General features: G+C 55.0%; 1 protein-coding gene across 3 annotated transcripts; it reads right to left on the reverse strand.

The window, feature by feature from the left end:
• Nucleotides 1–7,531: 7,531 nt before the first annotated feature.
• Nucleotides 7,532–19,952, reverse strand: ASPHD2 (aspartate beta-hydroxylase domain containing 2). 3 transcript variants are annotated; one of them, XM_041728397.1, is made up of 5 exons: nucleotides 19,883–19,952; nucleotides 18,574–18,656; nucleotides 15,103–16,189; nucleotides 9,995–10,108; nucleotides 7,532–9,398 (listed from the first exon to the last, which is right to left on the reverse strand). In XM_041728397.1, the coding sequence occupies exons 3-5, from the start codon at nucleotides 15,986–15,988 to the stop codon at nucleotides 9,289–9,291; spliced, it is 1,110 nt and encodes a 369-aa protein (XP_041584331.1). In that variant the 5' UTR covers nucleotides 15,989–16,189; nucleotides 18,574–18,656; nucleotides 19,883–19,952; the 3' UTR covers nucleotides 7,532–9,288. The 3 variants fall into 3 exon arrangements, with proteins under 3 accessions (XP_041584331.1, XP_041584333.1, XP_041584332.1); XM_041728399.1 differs by lacking the exon at nucleotides 18,574–18,656 and having other exon boundaries at nucleotides 19,883–19,945; XM_041728398.1 differs by lacking the exon at nucleotides 19,883–19,952 and having other exon boundaries at nucleotides 18,574–18,668.
• Nucleotides 19,953–20,415: the final 463 nt, after the last annotated feature.

Here is a 20,415-nt window from a genome sequence, read left to right on the forward strand (position 1 = left end):
GGGGAAGGGTTAAGATATTTTATAAGTGTGTGTGTGTGTATGTGCGCGCGCACGCACGTGCATGCGCGTGCGCTTGGCATGGATGCATTTCTCTTTGCCGTGGCCTGAGCCGGTGCGGGCAGGTGAGGAGAGGCGCACTTCAGAACAGCCTGTCTGCAAGGATGATGGGTTGCAGCCACCGATCCAGCTTCAGTGTGGCTGGCCCAGCGCACCAGGCCCAGTTACCCTTCCTCCCTGGGGTCCCTCATGCTACTGGCTGGCCTGAGAGGGCCATCTTCCCAGATGGAGGAGGATCATACTTCAAGCTAGGGTAGATGTGTACTGTCTCCTGCTCTGCTAAATTCTTCAAGGAAAAAGTCTACAAGTCTCCGTGCTAACCTGTCAAGGAGTGTTCCCACGACGGACCATCATAGAACATGGTCCTCTTCTCGTGTGGGGTGATTTTCCAGCAGCCAAACTTTTCCTTTTGCTCACTGGGGCTCCAGAATTCTGAAGTCCTCAGATGTGAGCTCAGTGACATTGACACCTGTCACATGATGAAACGGCGACAGAATTTGGAGCCCAGAACCCATTTTCATCTGCCTGCTCATAGCTTAAACTAAGAACTCTTCCCAATCAGATCTGTTTCATGAGAAAATCAATCGCTTGCCTGTCACTGGGCCCTTTCCCAGATGTCATGCCATCTGCAAACCTTAATGTTACTGGGTCTGCTTTCAGAAACCTCTCTCCCCATCTACTTTCTCAGAGCTGCCCTTGAGCCTAAAAACACTCAACACAAAATGCCTTTGTTTCTGAGAACTTGTGCTCTGGGCAGCCACATGCTTCCCCTTTAGACCTTACCCCAAAGTTAAATCTTAACTGTTATCGGAAAGCATGAGATCAACCCGCCAGGATGTGAAGACCCATACACAGTGGTCATTTCAAAATATGTCCACAAATTCTTTGCTGCAAGTGAGAGACCTACCTCCTCCCTTGAGCATGGGCTATATACTTAGTGATCTGTTTCTAACAAATAGAACATGGTCAAAACAACAGTATGACTTCTGGGAGCAGGTTATACAACACATGGTGGCTTCCATCTCTCTCTTGGTTCGCCTCATTTGGGGGAAGCTGACATTCAGGCAGCCTGTGGAGAAGCCCTTGTGGTGAGAGAGCTTTCTTGCTCCAGCCCCAATCAAGCCTTCAGATGAGTGCAGCCTTATGAGAAATTGAATGAGAACCATCAAGCTAAGTTGCTTCTGAATTCCCAGTCTTCCAAAGTGTGTTTTTATACAAAAGTATAAAATATATATACAAAGTATTTATATACTTTGTATATTATATACAAAGTATATAATACAAAGTATTTATACACAATAAATGTATGTGGCTCTAAGCCACTGTCTGGGGGTCATCTGTTACACAGTGATAGCTAACTCAGACCCTTGTATGCCAATAGCCCACCAAACTAGGTTCCTTACAGCTTTGGCACAGGGGGCCAAGTGCTAGACAGAGCTGCGGGCTCAGGTCTCCGCTACCCCCTTTCCCCGTGTGGGAGAGTTGGGCTGGATGACAGGAAGATGCTAAGAGCACTCCCTCAGCTTTCCTCCTACAGCTTCCAGAGCTTGACATTAATGGTCAGCTGGGTCCCCACTTCCACAGTCCAGCCTCCCAGGAACCCTGCCCCCTCCTCAGTCCAGCCTCCCAGGGACCTCCATGCTGGCCACCCTTCTCTGAAAGTGGGCATCCACCCACATGGCCCCAAGCTCCCAGCCTTCCTGGCCCAACCTTGGCCCACTTCTCTGGGAGGCTCGTGGTAGAGGTGCGTGGGCACCCATGAAGCTTTCTCCTACAGGTTGAGGAAACTCATTAGGGAGCTGGAGGATGGGCAGCACCATGGGGGAAACTGGGAAGGTCCTTCAAGATGATCGATCATTCCTCAGTCCTAGGATGCAGGTCTTAGAAATAGGAGGGGGAGGACGCAGGAGGAAAGGGGGAAGGGTCAGCCCCCTCACCTTTCTTCTTGTCCCAGGGCTGGGGAGCAGCCTGGAGAGTGGCCTCCTCCATGGTGTGCATTTCCAGTGTTCCTGAAGCCTCGAACAGCTCACCTCACCGTCACCCCTGCCCAGCACCCTGGGCTCTCAGTTGTGGCTGCTTCGGCACATTGCCCTCCGGCTCCACCTTGCCCTCAGCCAGTGTCCCCCAGCACCAGACCAGAGAAGACAGCTTCGTAAAGTCATTTATGCTGTGAGCCTTCTGCTGTCCACCAAGACGGGGACTTTGCAAGTCCTATTCCTTGTGTATGGAAAAGGACCCCCCCCCCCCCCCCGCCCTCCCTCCCGAGTTGCTGGAGTCTGCAAACAGGCGCAGACATACTCCTTCCCTTTGCTCTTCTGGGCCCATTGACTTTCTGCAGTGGAGCTCAGCTTGGTGACCTCAGTGGCAGCCTTGACTGTGACTGTGGCCCAGAGGCTGCTGGAGGGGCAGTGCTCAAACCCTTGTCTTCCTGCTCAGTACTGCAGTTCTGGTGGTTATGAGGACATCACATCATGACAGTCCCGGGCCCATGCCCTCAAAATTAGCTTCTAGACTAGAGGTTCCTGAGAGTGAGGGCCCCTCTGCTATAGTGGGCCCTGTGCCCCCATAGTGGTGCTCCCCCAGGGAGGTGGCATTTGCAGACAGAACCTACCCTGACTCGGTTTACAGGTGACACCAGAGTGCCCCCATGGTGCTGGACAGCAGCCTTCTTTATGTGAGCAGGGAACACAGGATGATGAGGAAGTGAAAGGGTCTGTTCCGGGCCAGTCCGTGCTGGCTGCCCAGCGTCTACTACTTGTGAACATTAAGGATCAAGTTCCCATGGTGTGATTGATATTGACAATCAGATTCCTGCCGGGAAAGGACCTCTGGTCCCTCGAGGGGCCACTAAGCCTAATCAAACTGCCTCCCCGCTGGAGGGAAGCATTCGGGCTCGCTGGCTCTTGTCACCTTGACAGCAGCAGCACATGGGACCTGGCTGCCGTCACCCACTCGTGTCTCTCTCGAGTGTCAACCCCACAGTGGTCCTTTCCAGAGCTGCTCTCGTGCCCTTCACACCCCCACCGATACTGCTTTCCTAACACCCCACCCCACCGGCGTGAGCAGGGGCCACGCTTTTACACTGCGTCAATGGTGGACCCCCAAAGGTACCGCCTCCTTATCCTCTGAACCTGTGTTAAAGGTAAAGGTTCCGTTGGTGTGATTAAGAATCTGGAGATGGGGCAGCCGGGTGGCTCAGCGTTTTGGCACCTACCTGTGGCCCATGGCATGATCCTTGGGACCTGGGATCAAGTCCCGCATTGGGCTCCCTGCGTGGAGCCTGCTTCTCTCTCTGCCTCTCTGCCTCTCTGTCTCTCATGAATAAATAAATAAAATCTTTAAAAAAAAAAAAAAAAAAAGAATCTGGAGATGCAGAGAATACTCTGGATTATCCCAGTGCCATCACAGGAGTGCTGATCAGAGAGGCAGAGGAAGCCGATTCTCATTGAAAGGAGGGGGCATGGAGGCGGAGGCTGGAGTGACAGAGCCACAAGCCAGGGCCACCAGAGGTGAGGGATGGATTCAGCCCAAGGGCCTCGGAGGCAGTGCCACTCCGGTGACGTCCTGATAACGGGTCCAGTGAAAGTGATCTTGGACGCGGGCCTCCGAAGTGTGAGAGAATACAGTTGTGTTGTTTTGAGACGTGTTTGTCCTGGCAATTTCCAGTTCCCCGGCTTTGGACGGTGTGGTGCCGCCACCAAGAAGCCCTGCCTGGTTGCAGAGGTGCTGGGAATTTATCCTGGGGCAGAGGGGGAGCTGAGCTCTGAAGCAGGGGTGTGACTTGATGGGACTCTCAGGAGAAAGGGCACTGGCTCCTGAATGGATGAGAAGCAGGGCAACAGGAGGGGGAGGTCCCTGTCCCCCCGCCCCTCCCCACCGCAGCCGCCCAGCGCAGCCCTGGGCCCTCATGAGGAGACTGGGGCGGGATGGTGCCCGCTCAACACTTGTCAGCTAGGCCGAGGAGAAAAAAGATACTCTGGATCTTTTCTCAATGCATCTGTTGAATTTGGGAAGCTTAAGGTAAAGGTTCTCAGGGCTTTGAGATTTTTAAAAAAGGACATTTCCTCTCCGTTTATTTTCCACATCTGAATCTGAAATCAGCTGTATTTCTCCTGGGGGAAAAAGTCCACAGTGCTTGTGAATCGTGTGGGAGCCCAGAGGCCGTTCCCCTGACTGCCCGTGTGCACGCTTCTCCCACGCTCCAGGGGCAGGGCTGGGAGCCGGGCCTGCTACACCCCAGGAGGCCCCCTGGGCAGGGGCAAGGGGTGGGGACAAGCACCCCCCACCTCCCATGCACTGGTGGAAAGGCCCCCTGGATGTCCTTCCTCCAGGCGGCCCAAAGGGGCTCCTGTGCCGATGGAAGCACAAGGGCTTTGGTGTCAGGGCCCCGGGGGGCTCAGATCACACCTCTGACTCACTGCTGTGGAAACGGGCCTCGTGACTTTATTTCTTGGAACCTCAGTGTTGTCTTTGAAGTGGAGGAGAAAAGGTAATTCTGTAAATAGTGTGGCATATCGTGGGGAGCCCCCAGAAAGTGGGTTTGAGTGTCCCGAGAGAACAGATGGCCCTGTGCGAGCCATGGAGATGAGGCCTGAAAGTATGCCTGGGGTTCCACAGGCTGCCAGACCACGCGTTTGGTGCTTGGCTTCTAGTTCCAGCTCGTCCTCCAGCTGGCCACACGACCTTGGTCATGGCCACTGCCGCCCTAAGCCGCCACTTTCTGGGTCAATGCATGCAACTGTCTCTGCTTACCCCAGTGGTCCCCAAGTACCCGTGGGGCAATAATACATGCAAAGGAATCTTCTAGAGTGCACGTGCTCTCTGCCCCCAAGGAAGAAAGCTCTCTCACCTTGGATCCAGGGTGGCTGACGCATCAGATGTGGAAAAATGAGGGGAAGGGTAGGTGATCTGAAGTTGGGACCGACGGGTGTGCCTGGGAAGGAGGCAGAAAGTAAATCAATCTCTGTGTGTGTTGCCTCCTGCCACCTAATGCTACAATCTGCTTGAGTGTTTCCACTGCCATCTGTCAGCAGCCCGAAAATATATGGCCTTATTCTGTCCTGTTCCCTGTGTTTACATCTGGTTAAGCAAGATTTAGCTGGGAGGTAAATCATAGGGGGAGGTTGCTGGCAGCAGGGCCCCATGGTCCTCACAAACAGCATTTTGTACTAAGCCTTTGCTTCTCTTGTTTACATTTAAAAACTATGTATGGGGACGCCTGGGTGGCTTAGTGGTTTAGCACCTGCCTTTGACCCAGGATGTAATCCTGGAGTCCCAGGATCGAGTCCCACATCAGACTCCTTGCATGGAGCCTTCTCCCTCTGCCTCTCTCTCTGTCTCTCCCATGAATAAATAAGATAAAAAAAAAAAGAATAAAATAAATAAAAACTATGTATGGAGCACTTCCTATTCACCCAGAACTTGACATCCTATGATCTTATTCAAACCTCACTTTAAGCCTATGAAAGTGGCATGAAGCACATTTTACAGATGAACCCCAGAGTGGGTCGGGACTTTCTGGTGGCAAGGGATAGCAACCACAACTCCAGTTCGGTTTCAGAATAAAAAGGGAGTGTATTGGCTCACGGGTATGGCAAGTCTGGTGGTAGGGCTGGCTCCAGGCAAAGCTACATTCAGGACTCAGGTGATCTCCACACGGTGGAACCTGCTTTTCTCTGTGGGTTTCACTCTCAGATTTTCTTTACACTAGATCCTGAGCTCTACTCCATGAAAAGTGGCCTTTCTTTCTCAATGATCTTAGGGAAAGAACCGGATCATGTCCCCAGCCCTGACCCAATCGCGGAGGGCCAGGAGTATGGAATAGGCTCTGATTGGTCAGGTCTGGATGGTGAGCCCAGTCTTGCAGCTGGGGCTGGTCATCCTAGAAACCCCAAAACTAAGAATGCTACATCTTGCAGGAGGCTCAACAGGGTACCATTAGAGGAGTGTTACAAATAGCAGCCATCCTCTAGAAAGCCGGGTTAGGTCGCCTGCCCAGTGTCACACAGGGGCACAGCCTAGACTTAACCTGGAGCTGACTGGTTTCAAAGGCTTTGTCATTCTTGCGTGGGCAGTGACCCTTGGCCCCAGCTACACATTAGAATCAGGGCAGGAAATGTGTTAAAACAAGTACTGAGACCCGGGCCCCACCCTGGAACAAAGAAATGGGACGCTTTGTGGGGGATTGGGGTGCAGGCATCAAAATTTCTCAAACTCCCCAGGTGATTGTATTGTGCAAAGTCAAGAACTGGCAGATTAGGATCACCTTTCCGCTCCCCCGCTATCTGTTGCAGGCCATTCAGTGTGCCACGTGTGGTCACTGTACACAGAGCCCAGACCATCTGGGTGAGCGTGGGGCGATAATGAGCAGGTGCCTGGGAGCCCTGGTATGTGACCTGTGCAGTCTGGGCTTGAAGGCGGTGCAGGCTGTCTGGGTGGAAGCAGGGCTTCTCATCTGAAGCTGGGCGGGCACGCTGGCTCCCCTTTCTCACCTTGAGCATCCTTAGCTGTAGCGTGTAAATTATTTTAGCAATTGCCTAGTTGGCAATGCACACTTGAGGAGAGCGAGAAACATCTCAGCCCGGGGCAAGTGGTGCTCCCCCCTTCCACTTGCTGAGGGAGCCCGGCCAGGGCTGCGGCTGGAAGTACCCTTGCTGGGAAAACACCAAGCAGCTGGGTTGCTCCTGGGGCCCCAGGCCACCAGCGTCACCTACCTCTCTTTAAAAGGAAAAAATTGGGCAGCCCGGGTGGCTCAGCGGTTTAGCGCCGCCTTCAGCCCAGGACCTGATCTTGGAGACCTGGGATCGAGTCCCACGTCCGGCTCCCTGCATGGAGCCTGCTTCTCCCTCTGCCTGTGTCTCTGCCTCTTTCTCTCTCGCTGTCTCTCATGAATAAATAAATAAAATATTAAAAAAAATAAAAGGAAAAAATTCAAAATGTAGCTTCTGAGAGATCTGCTTCTTCCCCCGTAGTTAGGCAGTGGAAAGGAGCCCCTGGCTCCCCTGGCAACCTCCACCACTGATCAAAAGTGTCTATCTGCCTCTTCCCTACCTGCCCTGCTCCTCACCTGCTCACAAACACCATGGCAGAAAGGGGACCGTCACTGCTGCTGTGTGCGCCAGGCACCACCTCTGCAGTGGAGCAAACTGAGGCTCCCGGAGGCTCCGTGACTTGCTCAAGATTGGGTGGGAGCAAGCTCCTGGCACGGAGTCCCGAGTCCCCCCTTTCCCTAAAGCCACGATTCCTGTTCTCTGCCCAGCGTACCACTTAGAGTCCCTCACGTTCCAGGGCTCTGCTCCCGTCAGCCCACACGCGTTACTGGAGAACTGCGTTTTGCTTCACTCACCATATACACCAGAGCCTATGGGGCCCCACTCGTCTCTGCGACACAATCCAAAAGCCAAGAGCCTCCGACTCCTAGCATCTCCTGCCAAGTTCCCTCTTTTCCCCAACACACCACTTTAGCAGGTCACTCTGGTTTTCAGCAAGGTCCTTTATTTATCTCCTGTTCCCCAAGCACGGCACATGAGCTCAGGTAGCCGCGTACCTGTGTGGGCTGCGGGCTTTGTAAACGGAGAGCAGTCAGTATGTATAGAAATCATGCACCTCGGTGATTCCAGAACAAGATACTTAATGAGTAAAAAGATTTCAGGTGTGTTTGAAATTGCTGCCCTGTCCTGCATTCTGATCACGGAAAAAAACATCTGTGTAGAAATTTTACTCAAATGGAGACAGGTTTTTCTTTGCTCACTTGCCAGTAACTGCCTAGTGCATTGCAGATCATGGTCACTTCCGACAGCTGTTCCTCCCAGAAGCTTCTGGTTTCCATTCGGACAAATATGAGACCTGTGTATGTGACAAGCTGTATATCCCACACCACTCCATGGCTTTATAAACTGGACACTGCCTGTGACACATTATTCAAAAAAAGGCAACTTTAAGACAGCTGGAAGGCTATTCTTGCACACCTCAGCTCACAGGCGAGTGTTTCTAGAATCAGTGCCTCTAACTGGCCGTGTCCTTCACAGGAGACCAAAAGGCCAGCACTGCCACGCAGGTCTTTTGGGTTTGTAGGTCTTCACAAAGGCCTCTCTCACACCCACTGGCTTAGGTCACTGTCACCCGGCATGCAACCCTATGCAATGACAAAGACACACGGGGCGGACACCTCCACTGTCTCTGAGTCCAGCACTCGAACATTTATGTACAGACAGATAAATGGAAAATCATAGGCAACAGAACTCCAAAGCAAAACAGACACTTTTTTGGTCAGATCTACAATTCCAGTTTTGCCAGAGGAAGGTGTTTCTGGAATGTCACCGGATGAGCGCGGTCTCACCACACCACAGTTCCTAGCAGCCAACCTGCTGGTCTCAACGTTCATCACCGTGGACTCAAAACAGCTGCACGGAGAATTTTCCGGGCCCGGTTTGGCAGTAGGGCTTCTGTAGGCAGTGAGGTAAGTGGATCACACGTTCTGCAGCTGATCCGTGGGAGCCCTGACTTGGCTCTCGAGGACACCAGACTCAGCTTGGAAGGAGAGCAGTGTTTACAGAGAAGGCTCCAGTCCCACCAGCCAAATGCTCCCCACCATCAGGGACCTGATGGGGTTCGGAGTGAGGTGAGCGATGGTGATAAGTCTGCTCAGGCCCAGCCGTGTGCACTGCCCCTGACGCTGGCTGGGTGTGGGGATTGCAGACTCTCCCCCTGCCATGGGGGAGGTAGGTGGGCTGGAGGGTCCCCTGTGTGACCATGACAGCAACAGAAGCCAAGGTCTCTAGCTCTCTGGTTTGCAGTTTTTTGTTTTGTTTCATTTGTTGTTCTTTATGATGACCACAAAGAGTTTTACGTGATTACATTCAGACAACCATTTGGTTACTCTATTTCAGAGCACTGAAAAAACCAGGTAGCAAGACGGTGCAGACGACAGGGACCAAGCCTCTGGTCACAGAGCAAAGGAATGCACTATTAGGCAGAAAGGAATCGCAGAAGCAAATGACTGGAAGGAACAACAACAACAAAAATCTAAGGAGATACAAGCTGAAAATTTCCCATTTACAACAACCAAAGGAAGGAGGGACCCAACGTGATCTCAAAACCCCAAATAAGAACTTTCTGTTGAGGCAGGTTTCTGAGCATGGAATCACGGCACGGGTCGGGGCTGGACTGTACCCCAGGTTGTCCAGGCTGACCCGTGGCCAAGGTCGCCGACTCCAGCACAGGGAAATATTCTCATCGTCCCGGAGCAAAGATGAAATCCAGGGCCTGGCGTTCGGCTGCTGCCACATTGGGATGCCACAAATCCACCATGAAAACCACCCGTGGGCCATCCTCTGCGGAACCTGGGGGTGGGGGAGGCACAAGAGAGATGAGGTTTGAACCTTCCCAGAACCAGGACCCACGTAGCACTGGACCCCACACAGTTAGCTTCTGGGTAGGGACCCATCCTGACCCCTGGCAGGGATGGGAAGGTCTCCTCCTCTCTGAACAAGAATGTTATCCTGGCTTCATAAGATTCTGGGTGGGGCAAATGAAAGGAGGCACTGGGAGGCTGGAGGGGGAGGCAGGGAGGGCGGGAGGAGTGAGTGGTAGGTGGAGCACGAAGGAGTTTTTAGGGCAATGAAGCTATTCTGTATGATCCTGTCAGGGTGGATCCATGTCATTATACCTTTGTCACACCTACAGGACATAGAGCAGCAAGAGTGAACCCTAATGGAGACTACAGAGCTTAAGCAATAATAATAATGTGTCGATACTGGCTCATCGGTTGTAACAAATGTAGCACACTAAAGCAAGATGGTAAACAAAGGGGAAATTGTGTGTCTGGAGGGGTGGGGGAAGGGGGGGGAGTATATACTTTCTGCTAGATTTTTCTGGAAACTTAAAACCATGCTAAACACATACAGTCTGTAACAAACAAACAAAAAGCAGCACTCACCTTCATGGAATGCAGTGTGCAGGAAAGAGTCATCAAAGAGGAGGCAGCGTCCTTCTGCCCAACACTGGGGCTCTCCCCCGACCACCAGCTCGCAGCCACTTGGAGTTTTGAGACCTTTGGGGGGAAAGCGGAGAAAAGAGAATAAGGCAGGTGGCGTGGGGGATGGCCTGTGCTGGTGGGAGTTCTCCACTTCCGAAGCAGCTGACCTTCCACCTCACCCCTTGGAGCCCTGTTTGGGGTGGAGGCGGGGTACTGACAGGGCAAACACAGGCTACATAGCACCCCGACCATACTGAGCTCCCTGGAAAAATACATTCCTCCCTTGGTTTAATCTGCTCTGGGTCATGGGCTGCTCAGTGAGGCTGGCACTGAACTTTTCGAGACTCCTGAAGCTCATCTGTAAGTTCCCCCCCTTAACTGAAGAAGGTCCATAACTCACGTGGCCCAATAACTGTGTTCATTACAGCCCGATCTCTAGGGCTGTTTTGGTTGAGATGAAACAGTGCCCTCATCTTTGGGTTCCAGGCTTTAGATCCATCTTGGGGTCTGAGGATGGGCATGTGGTTAGTCTAAGCTCCTCCAGCTCCCTCTGGGAAGCTGGGAGGTCACCCCTGAGGCAGTGCCGGAGCTCCACGAAGTGGGCCCACACCTTCACAAGGAGCCATATGCTCACAACTGTAGGCAGCGGCTGCCAAGTCGGGGTGCCTAACCCCCAAAAGAGGACTTGGCTGAAATGCTGCTGTACATACAGTTTCACGTCCCCGTCTCCCACCTGATGATCTGGGGAAACACTGGGTCCCTGTCACCGCCTGGACGTCTATAAACGAAGGCACCACCACGGACATGAAACGGATACATGAGGGGCTGGGTGGGCCCTGCGACTCTCAGGAAGGATGGATTGGGAGGAAGCAGGGCCCTGGCAGACGGGGGTGGGATCATGGTGTTCTTGTCTGTCTCCGGTGACTAATGGCACAACCATGACATGGGACTAGTTGGCGCTGCCCCTTCCAAATGACTACTTAGGACAAACATGAAACAGGGTTCTAACAGAGCATTTTAATGCACCTCTTGAACCAGAAACGGACAGCTCCTGGAAGTATGTGTGGGGTAGGAATTCACACTGAGGCCACTGGAGGAGTGGCGAGGATGAGGACTTGGGGTCAGATGACTGACTCTGATCCTTAAGTGCCCCAGGACCTTGGGCAAGTCACTTAACCTCTCTGAGCCACAGTTTCGTCATCTATAATGGGGGAACCTTAGCGCACTTGCCTTCGGGGCTCTATGTGACCACTGTCCTTGCTACCAAGACCGTACAGACTGCCTTGAGCGCAGGTTTGGGCTGAATTAGCACTTTTCAGACATGACATCACCCATTCTCCAGATGGGAGCAACTGCGATTCAGAGAAGTGACCTGCCTGAAGTTTGCTCCTCAGTCCTGGTGGGGACATGAGATCTGAATCCAAATCCGTCTGGTTCCGAGGAACAGGCTCTTCTTAAACCACTGGACAGTATGTCAGTAGCAATGGTATGAAAGCAACTGTCCATTCTTACAGTTAATGTTTTCACTATCAGTAGGACACCTCATTGCATCAGGCGAGAAGGGCCCCTCAGACTCCAGAACCATCATCTCTCATCTCCCGCTACCATAACAACTGCTGAGGGTGGGGTGGGGGTTAGGGCTGCGATGGACCCAGACAGCCCTCACTGACTGGTTCAGGAGGACAAGGCTGTTAGGTCTCAGTGGCTCTCTGCAAGGACACTCCACCCCAGGGCTTCAGAAGAAGCTCTCCTTTCTCTGGGCCGCTAAATGATTCACCACTGTGCACGACGGTACGATAGAAAAATGGTCTGGTTTGCTGGCTTGACAGCCCCCTGCCCCCTTTCCTCTGCCTTCCCCTTTCACCGTGGCTTCCAGCGGCCCATCATTCCTGCTTACTGCCCGCAAACCCCCTCAGTTGGCAGAAATGATCAATTCTCTCCCAGACAGAGCGTTCAGAGATCGGCCCCACGTCCTCTGGCTGAGGGCTTGCTGTTTGCCCCCACCAACCACTCAGCGAGGCAGGTCAAGGGCGCAGAAAGGGCTCTGTGTGCCAGCGGCCCCCACTTCCAGATGCCGGAGGCTGGCACTCAGGTGGTCACGGCACATCCAAGCTGCTCCGCCAGGCCCACCCTGCCAGACGGCCGAGGAACCCAACAACAGACACGTGAAAGGCAATGAGAGTCTAATTGTGCTTCTTTAGCAAGAATCTGCTGAATGTGCTCGTGCATTTTCATCTACCCTTTCCTGGGGGTTGGCCCTGTGGAAGGACATCCGCCTCCCCAGGAAATCTGCCTCATGAGCCTTGGAGGTTGCTTGCTGGAGGTCTGTGGCAGTGCGGTTTGGACATCCCAGCATGGCTGGAGCTCGGAGCTGTCCCATGGCTCTATGCGGGGTCCAGACCCAGTGACCCCCACCCTCCCCAGAGGCAGCTCAGCACAGTCCTTGGCATGTGCAGGGACTGGGTGAATGCACAGCGGTCACTGGGGTTTCAGGTGTCTGCAGGGTCAGCCCGACTAGTCACAACTCCGATGGATGGAACTGCAGGGGCCTCCTCCACTCCAGCCAGGTGAGCTGGCAGGGGGCGTGGCCACCGGACCAGACTCCCTCCCTCTCTGGCAACACCCAAGGTCAAACACACCTTTGTTTCATTCCCAGGTGGGTATGAACGTGCGCATGCCAGCAGAAAGAAGAGAACGCTGAGCAAACCCGCCCAGGGAGCTTGCCCCGGCCGTGGGGAAGCAGCCACAGTCCAGCGGGACTCCTTCCAAGAGAACATGACACGGCCCAGTTTTTCTGGTGGCAGCAACTAGCTGGGCTGAGAAGCGAATGACAGGTCATCTGGAGGGAGGGCCCGTGTGGGCATGGTTTACACTCACACGTGCGCCACACAGCAGCACCACAGGCCTTCACACGCAGGGCAAATCCTAGGTGTTCTGGCCACCCGCCCTTGCTACTCATCTCCTATTCCTGGAATTCTGCATCAGTCTGCAAACGCTCTTCCCTGTGAGTTACTCTGAAGCTTTTTAAAAACATACAAAGAAAACCTTTGAAAAAGGCACAGCACTGCTCCTTATTGCCCACAGCCTCAATCCCCAAGCCTGGCATGGGGCCCCCCTGCCCCACTGCAGCTCGCCCAACCTGTCTGACCTCAGCCCCGACCCTGGATACCACAGCCAGCCATGTCTGCCGCTTGGCTTGGGTTGGGGAAGGCTCCTTTGCTCCACCCTGGCAGCCCTGGCAGCCCCAGCAGCCCCCCGGCAGCCCCCCACGCTCGGATCTGAGCCCCTCTGTGCAGGGACTTCACTGAGATCGCTCAGATAGCCACCTCAGCTTCTCGATTAATCAGAGTGCCCTTTACCTGACTGCCTTCTACCTGCCCATACTTCCCATGGGCTACTTAATCCTCCAGAGAGCCCCGAGGCACGTACCATTACCTCTGTTCTAGGGGCTCAGGGTTTCAAGGTCCCAGCCAAGAGCACTCGGCAGATGGGGCCCATCGAGCTGAGTCCAGGTACTCTTGCTTCCGAAGCCCAGTCATTTCCCACTGTGTCCTGAGGACCCACGTCTTAGGGATCCTTTCCTAGACTGTCCACACGGGTTTCATAACACAAACCACTAGCTACCACCGCTGTCCATGCCAAGTAGTCACAGGAGATCCCACTTTATTTAACCCTGTCAGCGATTCTGAGGTAAGTGCTACCTCCCCATTTTACAGATGAGAAAACTGAGGCACAGAGCGACTCAGTTACTTGCCCAGAGTCCCAGGGCTGACCGTGAAGCCAGGCCACCTCCTCTGGCGCCTCTGTCCTCTCCTGTCTCTGCTCTTGAAATACTCATCATGTTAAGTGCTCGAATCTAGTTGTTTTTCAAAGTGGCGAAGCCCTCTGTCCAAGTTACGTTTTGCTCAGAATCCCCACATGGGGTGGGGGAAGCAGAAGGTTCCAGGGGAAGGAGGGCTGAAACGTCTGAGGTGTCTGGCTCAGGTCCCCCCCAGGCTGCCCTGATGCTCCTCTACAGAACACTTAGGAACTCCTGGCTCCAGCTTAGAGCAGGGCTCCTCTGTGTGTGCTTTTTCTTACTCTGTTCCAAATCCAAGGCAGCCAGCACTGCAAACTTCCTGAAGCTGGACTTTGCCCGGGCTCTGGGCACACCGCCCTAGTCGGGGATGCTAACTGGTGGTGCCACTGCCCCAGTAACCAACCCATTATCATGACTCACCAGGAACAGGGCATTCTGGGGAACTACCAGCCCTACGTACTGAGTTGCGGTTAAGCCTACCTAAAGGGTGAGTACTCCACGTCAGGCTCCCTGTGAATAAACGCCTCACGATACACATTCTCTAATTAGACCCTCAAAGTAACACCCCAGGGAATGAGCTTTTTACCTTTCCTTTCTAAGTGAGGGCACGGAGGTCCAGGGAGGTGAAAGTGATCTGTCCAAAGTAACACAGCTAGCAGGTGGAGGGGCCAGGATGCAAACACGCCCGAGTGGACCCCAACCCGGTTCTCAAAACAACTGCCGCACACGTTAACAATCTCCCTAGAATCTGAGTAAGACCAGCATTAACACCACGCACGACTTCACCCTTGATTCAGAAGGCACTAGCATCTTTCACAGCCGCCCGGATGTCATTACGAACGTCAGTGATCGTTATTATAGCCTTGGCTCTGGAGCTACGCTGTCCAATACAGTAGCCGCTAGCCACGGGTCCCTTTTCAAATTTAGATTAAGTTAGGAATTCTGTTCCTCCCCGGCACCAGCCACGTTTCGAGCACTCAGTGGCCACGTGCTGCTAGCGGCTACTGTACTTGGACAGGACGGATGGAGACCACTTCCGTCACCGCAGAAAGTTCCTCTGGACAGACCACCTGTCAGATAATACTGATCACAAGTTCCTTTTTTGACTCGATCTCTGCTGTCACCATCGTTTACACGCAATTCGTCAATCTTTGACGGGAGCACAGTGGAGAATGTGAACCGGCACGACTCCGGCTACTGTGCTCTCATGCCACCTGGGGGGCCGCGCACGGAAGGGCGTGTGCCACGAGACCCCAACCCCGCCACATACCTAAATGGCATCGGATGCGGATGTTGGTGGGCCCGTAGTGCTCCGTTATCACAGTCCCGGGGCTCAGCACGGAGATGCATGCGTTCCCAAAAACATTGTTCCCAATACAGGTCCGAAGGCTTCCAAGCAAGCGGTACGTCCGTGGGCACTTCCTGCAGTTCCTGGGAACGCAAACCCCCTGATTGACCAAGTAAAAGGTGACCCACTCCCCGCTGGGGGTGCTGTTCATTTTCCATCCTTGCGGGAGGCTGCAGTTTGAGAACGCTTTGTAGAGGGTCTCAAACTCGCACAGGATGGTCTGGAAGTTCCGTTCCAGCAGTTCCACGTCATGCTTCTGGGCATCTCGGGAGAAGTAGGGCGTGGTGGGGAGGTCAGGCAGGAAGAAGACCTCAGGCTTCTGGATGGAGGGCCGGCTGTTGAGGTAGCGGCCCTGCTCGCGGATGCCCTTGTGGATGCGGCCCATGCCGGACCAGGAGTACCGCTTGGCGTACTCCTGCAGGTTGTGGTAGAGCTTCTGGTTGAGGCCCTCGTTGTGGGCACAGCGCACGCACTCGGGGGACTGGCAGTATACGAACCCGTTCTGCAGCCCGTTGGCGTCTGCACCCTGCATCAGGGCGTTGACGGATGAGTAGGGCCGGGGCTGCTCCCGGCCCACGTGGTAGCAGTACCACACGAACAGGACCAGCAGGCAGGCCACGGTGACCACAGCGGTGGTGTCACAGTCCCGCACCGACTGGATGCCCGTGGCGATGCAGTCCCTCAGGCCGTCCAGCGACCAGCTCCAGGCCACCAGCCACTCAAGCGACATCTTGAGGGAGTTGCTGTTGGGGGTGCGAAGCAAGGGCAGACAGTCACTCCTTGGGGGTCCCAAGGGCACCCACACCATGCAGCTCAACGTGGGGGGGAAGGGGAGGCTGGGGCAGGGGGAGGCATGGCTGCCGCTGTTCCTCGGATCCCGCCGAGGGTGGCATTGACCAACATCTGGCCCACCACTCTGCTCCCGGCAGAAGTCACCGCAGGTAGGGTGGGAGGAGCCTCTGTCACGCCAGCAAGGGGGGGGTCAGTCACCGTGAAATGATTTTCAAACCTGAGATGAAAACAGAAAAGGAAACTAGCATAAATTTTTCTACCTGGAAAAAAATCCTCAACTGAAATGTAAAACCCCAGATCATTGTTGAAGGTCCTCGTGAAGGCAGGGGACACACATCTCAAGCTTGTGTGTTCTCTACTCATTTTAGCACAGCCCCCATTTCCCAAAAGGCCAGTGATGTGCAATCTGCATCCAGTACTGACAATTACACAAGCCCCACCTGTTCTGTGTCATCCTTAGGGGATGTTAACAGCCCCATTTTACGGGTGGGGAAACCGAGACCCCAAGAGGTCATATACTTCAGCCCAAGTTCACACAGCCAGGGCAGGGACACACACCCCTGCTGACTGCAGGGTGATGTCTATTCATAGGAGGCGTTTCATAGTACCTGTTCTCCTTAACTCTCTGGATCTTTACAGAGAGATCTGGATTCTAAAGCATCTTAAAAATGGCAAAGGAGGGGCATGTGGCTGGCTTAGTCGGGAGAGCATGCAACTCTTGGTCTGGGGGTCACGAGTTCGAGCCCCACGTTGTGCACAGAGATTACTTAAAATAAATAAGTAATTCCTAAAAATAGCAAAGGGGCCTTAAAACTGCATGTTCCCCATTTTACTTTCTCTTTTCATGATGCTTCCTCATTCTTAATCTCTCTTGCCCTTCTGACACAAGGGTTTAGCTCAAGCTGGAAGGGGAAGTGGTCTCTTGGGGGTCACATCCCCATGGCAGACACTGGGTGTTTCTGTCTACCTGCCTGGGAGACTACTCACTGGTCTCGCCCACAGGTTAGGAGAGGAAGTGATGGGGGATAATGGAAATAGAAGCCCTCATAGGTCCAGTCTCTGAAACAGACAGGAGCACTTTGCCAGGTACCCCTGCCAATGGTAAGAGCCAGTGTCTGGCACCCTCGTTACCCTAAAAGCCTGATCAGAGCCCAGAAGTCACGTTGCCCATGTCTATAAAGCCCCAGCCATGTTTTCCAGCTGAGACCCTTCGTCCAGCCTGTGTGTTCTAATCTGAGCACAGCCAGGTCTACGATCTCCTACAAACCTAATACATTCCCTCAGCGCGAGGGGCCGCATAGTTCAGAAAAAAATGGTTTTGTGTGCTACCTTCCCTCTTGGGAATAGAAATCAACTGAAACACAGGGAAGGCTGTCCCTTCTCCTTTCTCTGGGGACTAAATTTGGCTGGAAAATTCTTGTGAGGTGTCAGAGAGGCCAAGAACCCAAACTGGAGGTGGGCTGGACCCTGGATGAGTCACTTCCCCTCCCTCTCAGTCTCCTTGTCTCTAAGAAGGGGTCCTGCCCATCTCCCTGGATGCAGGGCCAATGACGACCAATGTAAAATACTTAGGATGTCACAGTGAGCCTTTAAGATGTGTTGATGAGTGCTCAGACGTGTGGCACCCCATGTGGATCAGCCTGCAAAGTAAAGGCGGGGCATCGGGGAAAGCCATCTCAGGACCAGGGACCCTACGGACAAATTCTGGACACTCTCATTGCCACGCACCTGAAGTGATTTTTGTTTGTCCCCAGACTTGCAGAGCTGAAAATGAAAGAGAAACCTTAGGTGCTCATTAACTGCCTGCTTGCATCTTCCCAGCTTAGGTTGAATTAAGCATCGCTTGCCTCTAATGTTTAGCAAGTCAAAAACACACACGCTAAATATTCCTGGCCGTTTTTATGTTTCTAGGAAAAATACAAGAGTGGGGAGGCTCGCAGCTCAATTCTTTTCTCGCACGTTCTCAATTTCTTCACAGATCTGGGTCCCCTGGCTGGAAACAGACCCCAGGGTGCCCCTGGTTCTCTCCTAGCCATACCGTAACAGGCACCGGATCCCTCTACAGGGAAAGGGAAAAGGAAAGAAAATCTGGGATGATTTTTCCCATGTTTTGTTTGCCAGCCTGTCTCCCGAATAGAACAGAACCCCGGGATTCCTGAAATTCAGTGTGAAGCTGTCATCTGTGTGATAAACAAGCACTTTTACTGAAAGGATTTCCCCCTCCCTGAGCTCAACCTCTAATTGGAACTTTTAAACTCAGCCTCTCAGGAGGAGAGGTTTTTCTTAAATGAGCAGCGAGATGGTGATAATTGAACAAACACCTGTTAAGTGTCAGTTCCCATCAGCCCTGCTAATCGCTCAACTAGAGCACAGTGAAAACCCGGAAGGCAGGGTGGATGACGAGGGGATCTCTCCACTGGACACCCCTGCAGCTCACCCTCGTCCCGGGGGAGGAAGCCTCATTCTGGACAATGCTAGCCAAGAGCACTCTCTAGGCTGAAGTATAAACAAAAGGCAGCAAGAGATCCTGATGCCCTGAACCCAGCTTCAGACCCTGTTCTCATCAACAGCACTGAGAGCTGAAGTTAGGGCTTTTCTTACCTGCCAGTTACTTTTAGCCAAAAGACACTGGGAGGCCCCTGAGCCCAGAGGCGGATTTAAAGGTTCATGGCTGAAATGTGACGCTAAAAAACAAAACAAAACAAAAAACAAAAAACCCTTACAATTACAGGGTGATCGACAGCTTAAGTACTGTTTCAAACATGTGACCCTCCCAGCATCCAGTGACAGCCACCAACGCTCCAGTGGGAAGGGCGTGGATTCTCCCTCTCCCCAGTTCCTGGCTCAGGGACTACAGTAGGTCCAGTTTCCTTCACACATCTGATCATTTGCATGTTTCATGTGTGTCCTCGTTAGGGACAGGGACCTGTCACTGCAGTTCTGCTCTTTAATAACTCCTATGGTAAGGGTCGGTCAGCTCTGGGGAATAGGGTCCAAATTCATGTCCAACGGGTTGAGCAAGTCCAATGAAATATAACTTCTGATGCGATGGAACATCTGGGGGACAGACTCCGCTCTAACCTGGCTAACGCCGTTCACCTTACAATCCAGGAGGCTGCCCAGTGCTAAGGAGCTTCTGGTCACTTTCAGGGTGTGGCCAGGGCGCCCTAGAAGCCCCCCCCCAACAGGAGCAGGGCAAGGTGTGTGATGCAGGTCACCTTCTCCACCCAGGACCCACCGAACTGCCCTGGGGCCAGCCCTCCCCCGTGGGCAACTGGAGACCTCTCCTCACTTTCTGGGCCAGCTTTCTCAGCATCCGCCCACTCTGGAGAGTGGGGGACGTGGGGGGCGGCGGGCGGGTTAACACAGATGGTGACCACCAGGGGGTCGGGGGGGGGCACGGAAAGGTGAGTGCTGGCAGGAAAAGCGGGCAGGAGGCTAAAGATGTCGGGGAAGGTGGCTCGCAGCGACGGCTCACGGGACAGGGGAGGAGGGCCGCCGCGGCGAACCGGGAAGTGGGGGACACTCGGGGCCGGGGGAGGGGCAGCAGGCGAGCACCGGCGGCGGGGAGGAGGAGGGGCGCCGCGATGGGCCGGGGCTGCGAGGAGGGTGCTCCCCGCCCGCCGCCAGCTCGGAGCGAGCGCCCCGCCGCGGCGCCCCTCGCCGGGCCGGGATGCGGGGCGCGGGCGGGCGGGCGCGGGCGGCCCCGAGCATCCCCGAGCATCCCCGAGCATCCCCAGCGGCCGCGCGGCGTGGGGCGTGGGGCGTGGGGCGTGGGGCCCGCGGGCCTGCGGCCGTCCGGCCCCCGCCTCCCCCCCGCTCGCTCCCTCTCCGCGGGGTGCGGGGGTGCGGGGGGCGCCGGCCGCGCAGTCCCCCACGGCGCCCCGCAGCCCCCGGGGACGCCGCTTACCTGCGCGCGGGCGGCGGGGGCGGACCGCCGGGGCCGGGACGACGCCGCCGCCCGAGGGCGCGGACGCGCAGACGCCCCCCGCCCGCGCCGCGGGGCCACCGCCCGGCCCACGCCGCGGGAGCCGGAGCCGGAGCCGGAGCCGGAGCCGAGCGGAGCCGAGCGGAGCGGGTGCCCCCGCCGGTGCCGACGCCGCGCTGCGCTCCGCGGGGCCGCGCGGACTACAACTCCCACAATGCCGCGCGCGGCCGGGCCGGCGCCGGGAGGGGGCGCGGGCGCCGGGCGAGGCGGGGCCGGGGGCGGGGCCGGGGGCGGGGCCGGGCCGGGCGGGGGCGGGGCCTGGAGCCGGCGCGGAGGGCGCGGGGGGCGCGGGCGGGGGGCGCTCATTCATTCGCTCGGGGTCCCGCCCGGTGCCCCTGCCCCGCTCCCGGCCCGGCCGCGCCGCGCTCGCTCACGTCCTCCTGCCCTGCTGCCCCGCTCCTCCCCCTCCTTCCCCCCGGCCCGACGCCCTCTTCCCTTTATTCACTGAGCCGCCG

The sequence above is a fragment of the Vulpes lagopus genome, chromosome 14, assembly GCF_018345385.1.
Source record: "Vulpes lagopus strain Blue_001 chromosome 14, ASM1834538v1, whole genome shotgun sequence".
Taxonomy (NCBI): domain Eukaryota; kingdom Metazoa; phylum Chordata; class Mammalia; order Carnivora; family Canidae; genus Vulpes; species Vulpes lagopus.

What these genes read in the sequence shown, in the direction of transcription:
- ASPHD2 (XM_041728397.1), bottom strand. Translation starts at nt 15,988, where the DNA reads ATGGTGTGGGTGCCCTTGGGACCCCCAAGGAGTGACTGTCTGCCCTTG. An exon ending in CCGCATCCGATGCCATTTAG is followed by an intron (nt 10,109 to 15,102) that starts GTATGTGGCGGG and finishes TTCCCCCCAAAG; the next exon opens with GTCTCAAAACTCCAAGTGGC. An exon ending in GCACACTGCATTCCATGAAG is followed by an intron (nt 9,399 to 9,994) that starts GTGAGTGCTGCT and finishes CCCCACCCCCAG; the next exon opens with GTTCCGCAGAGGATGGCCCA.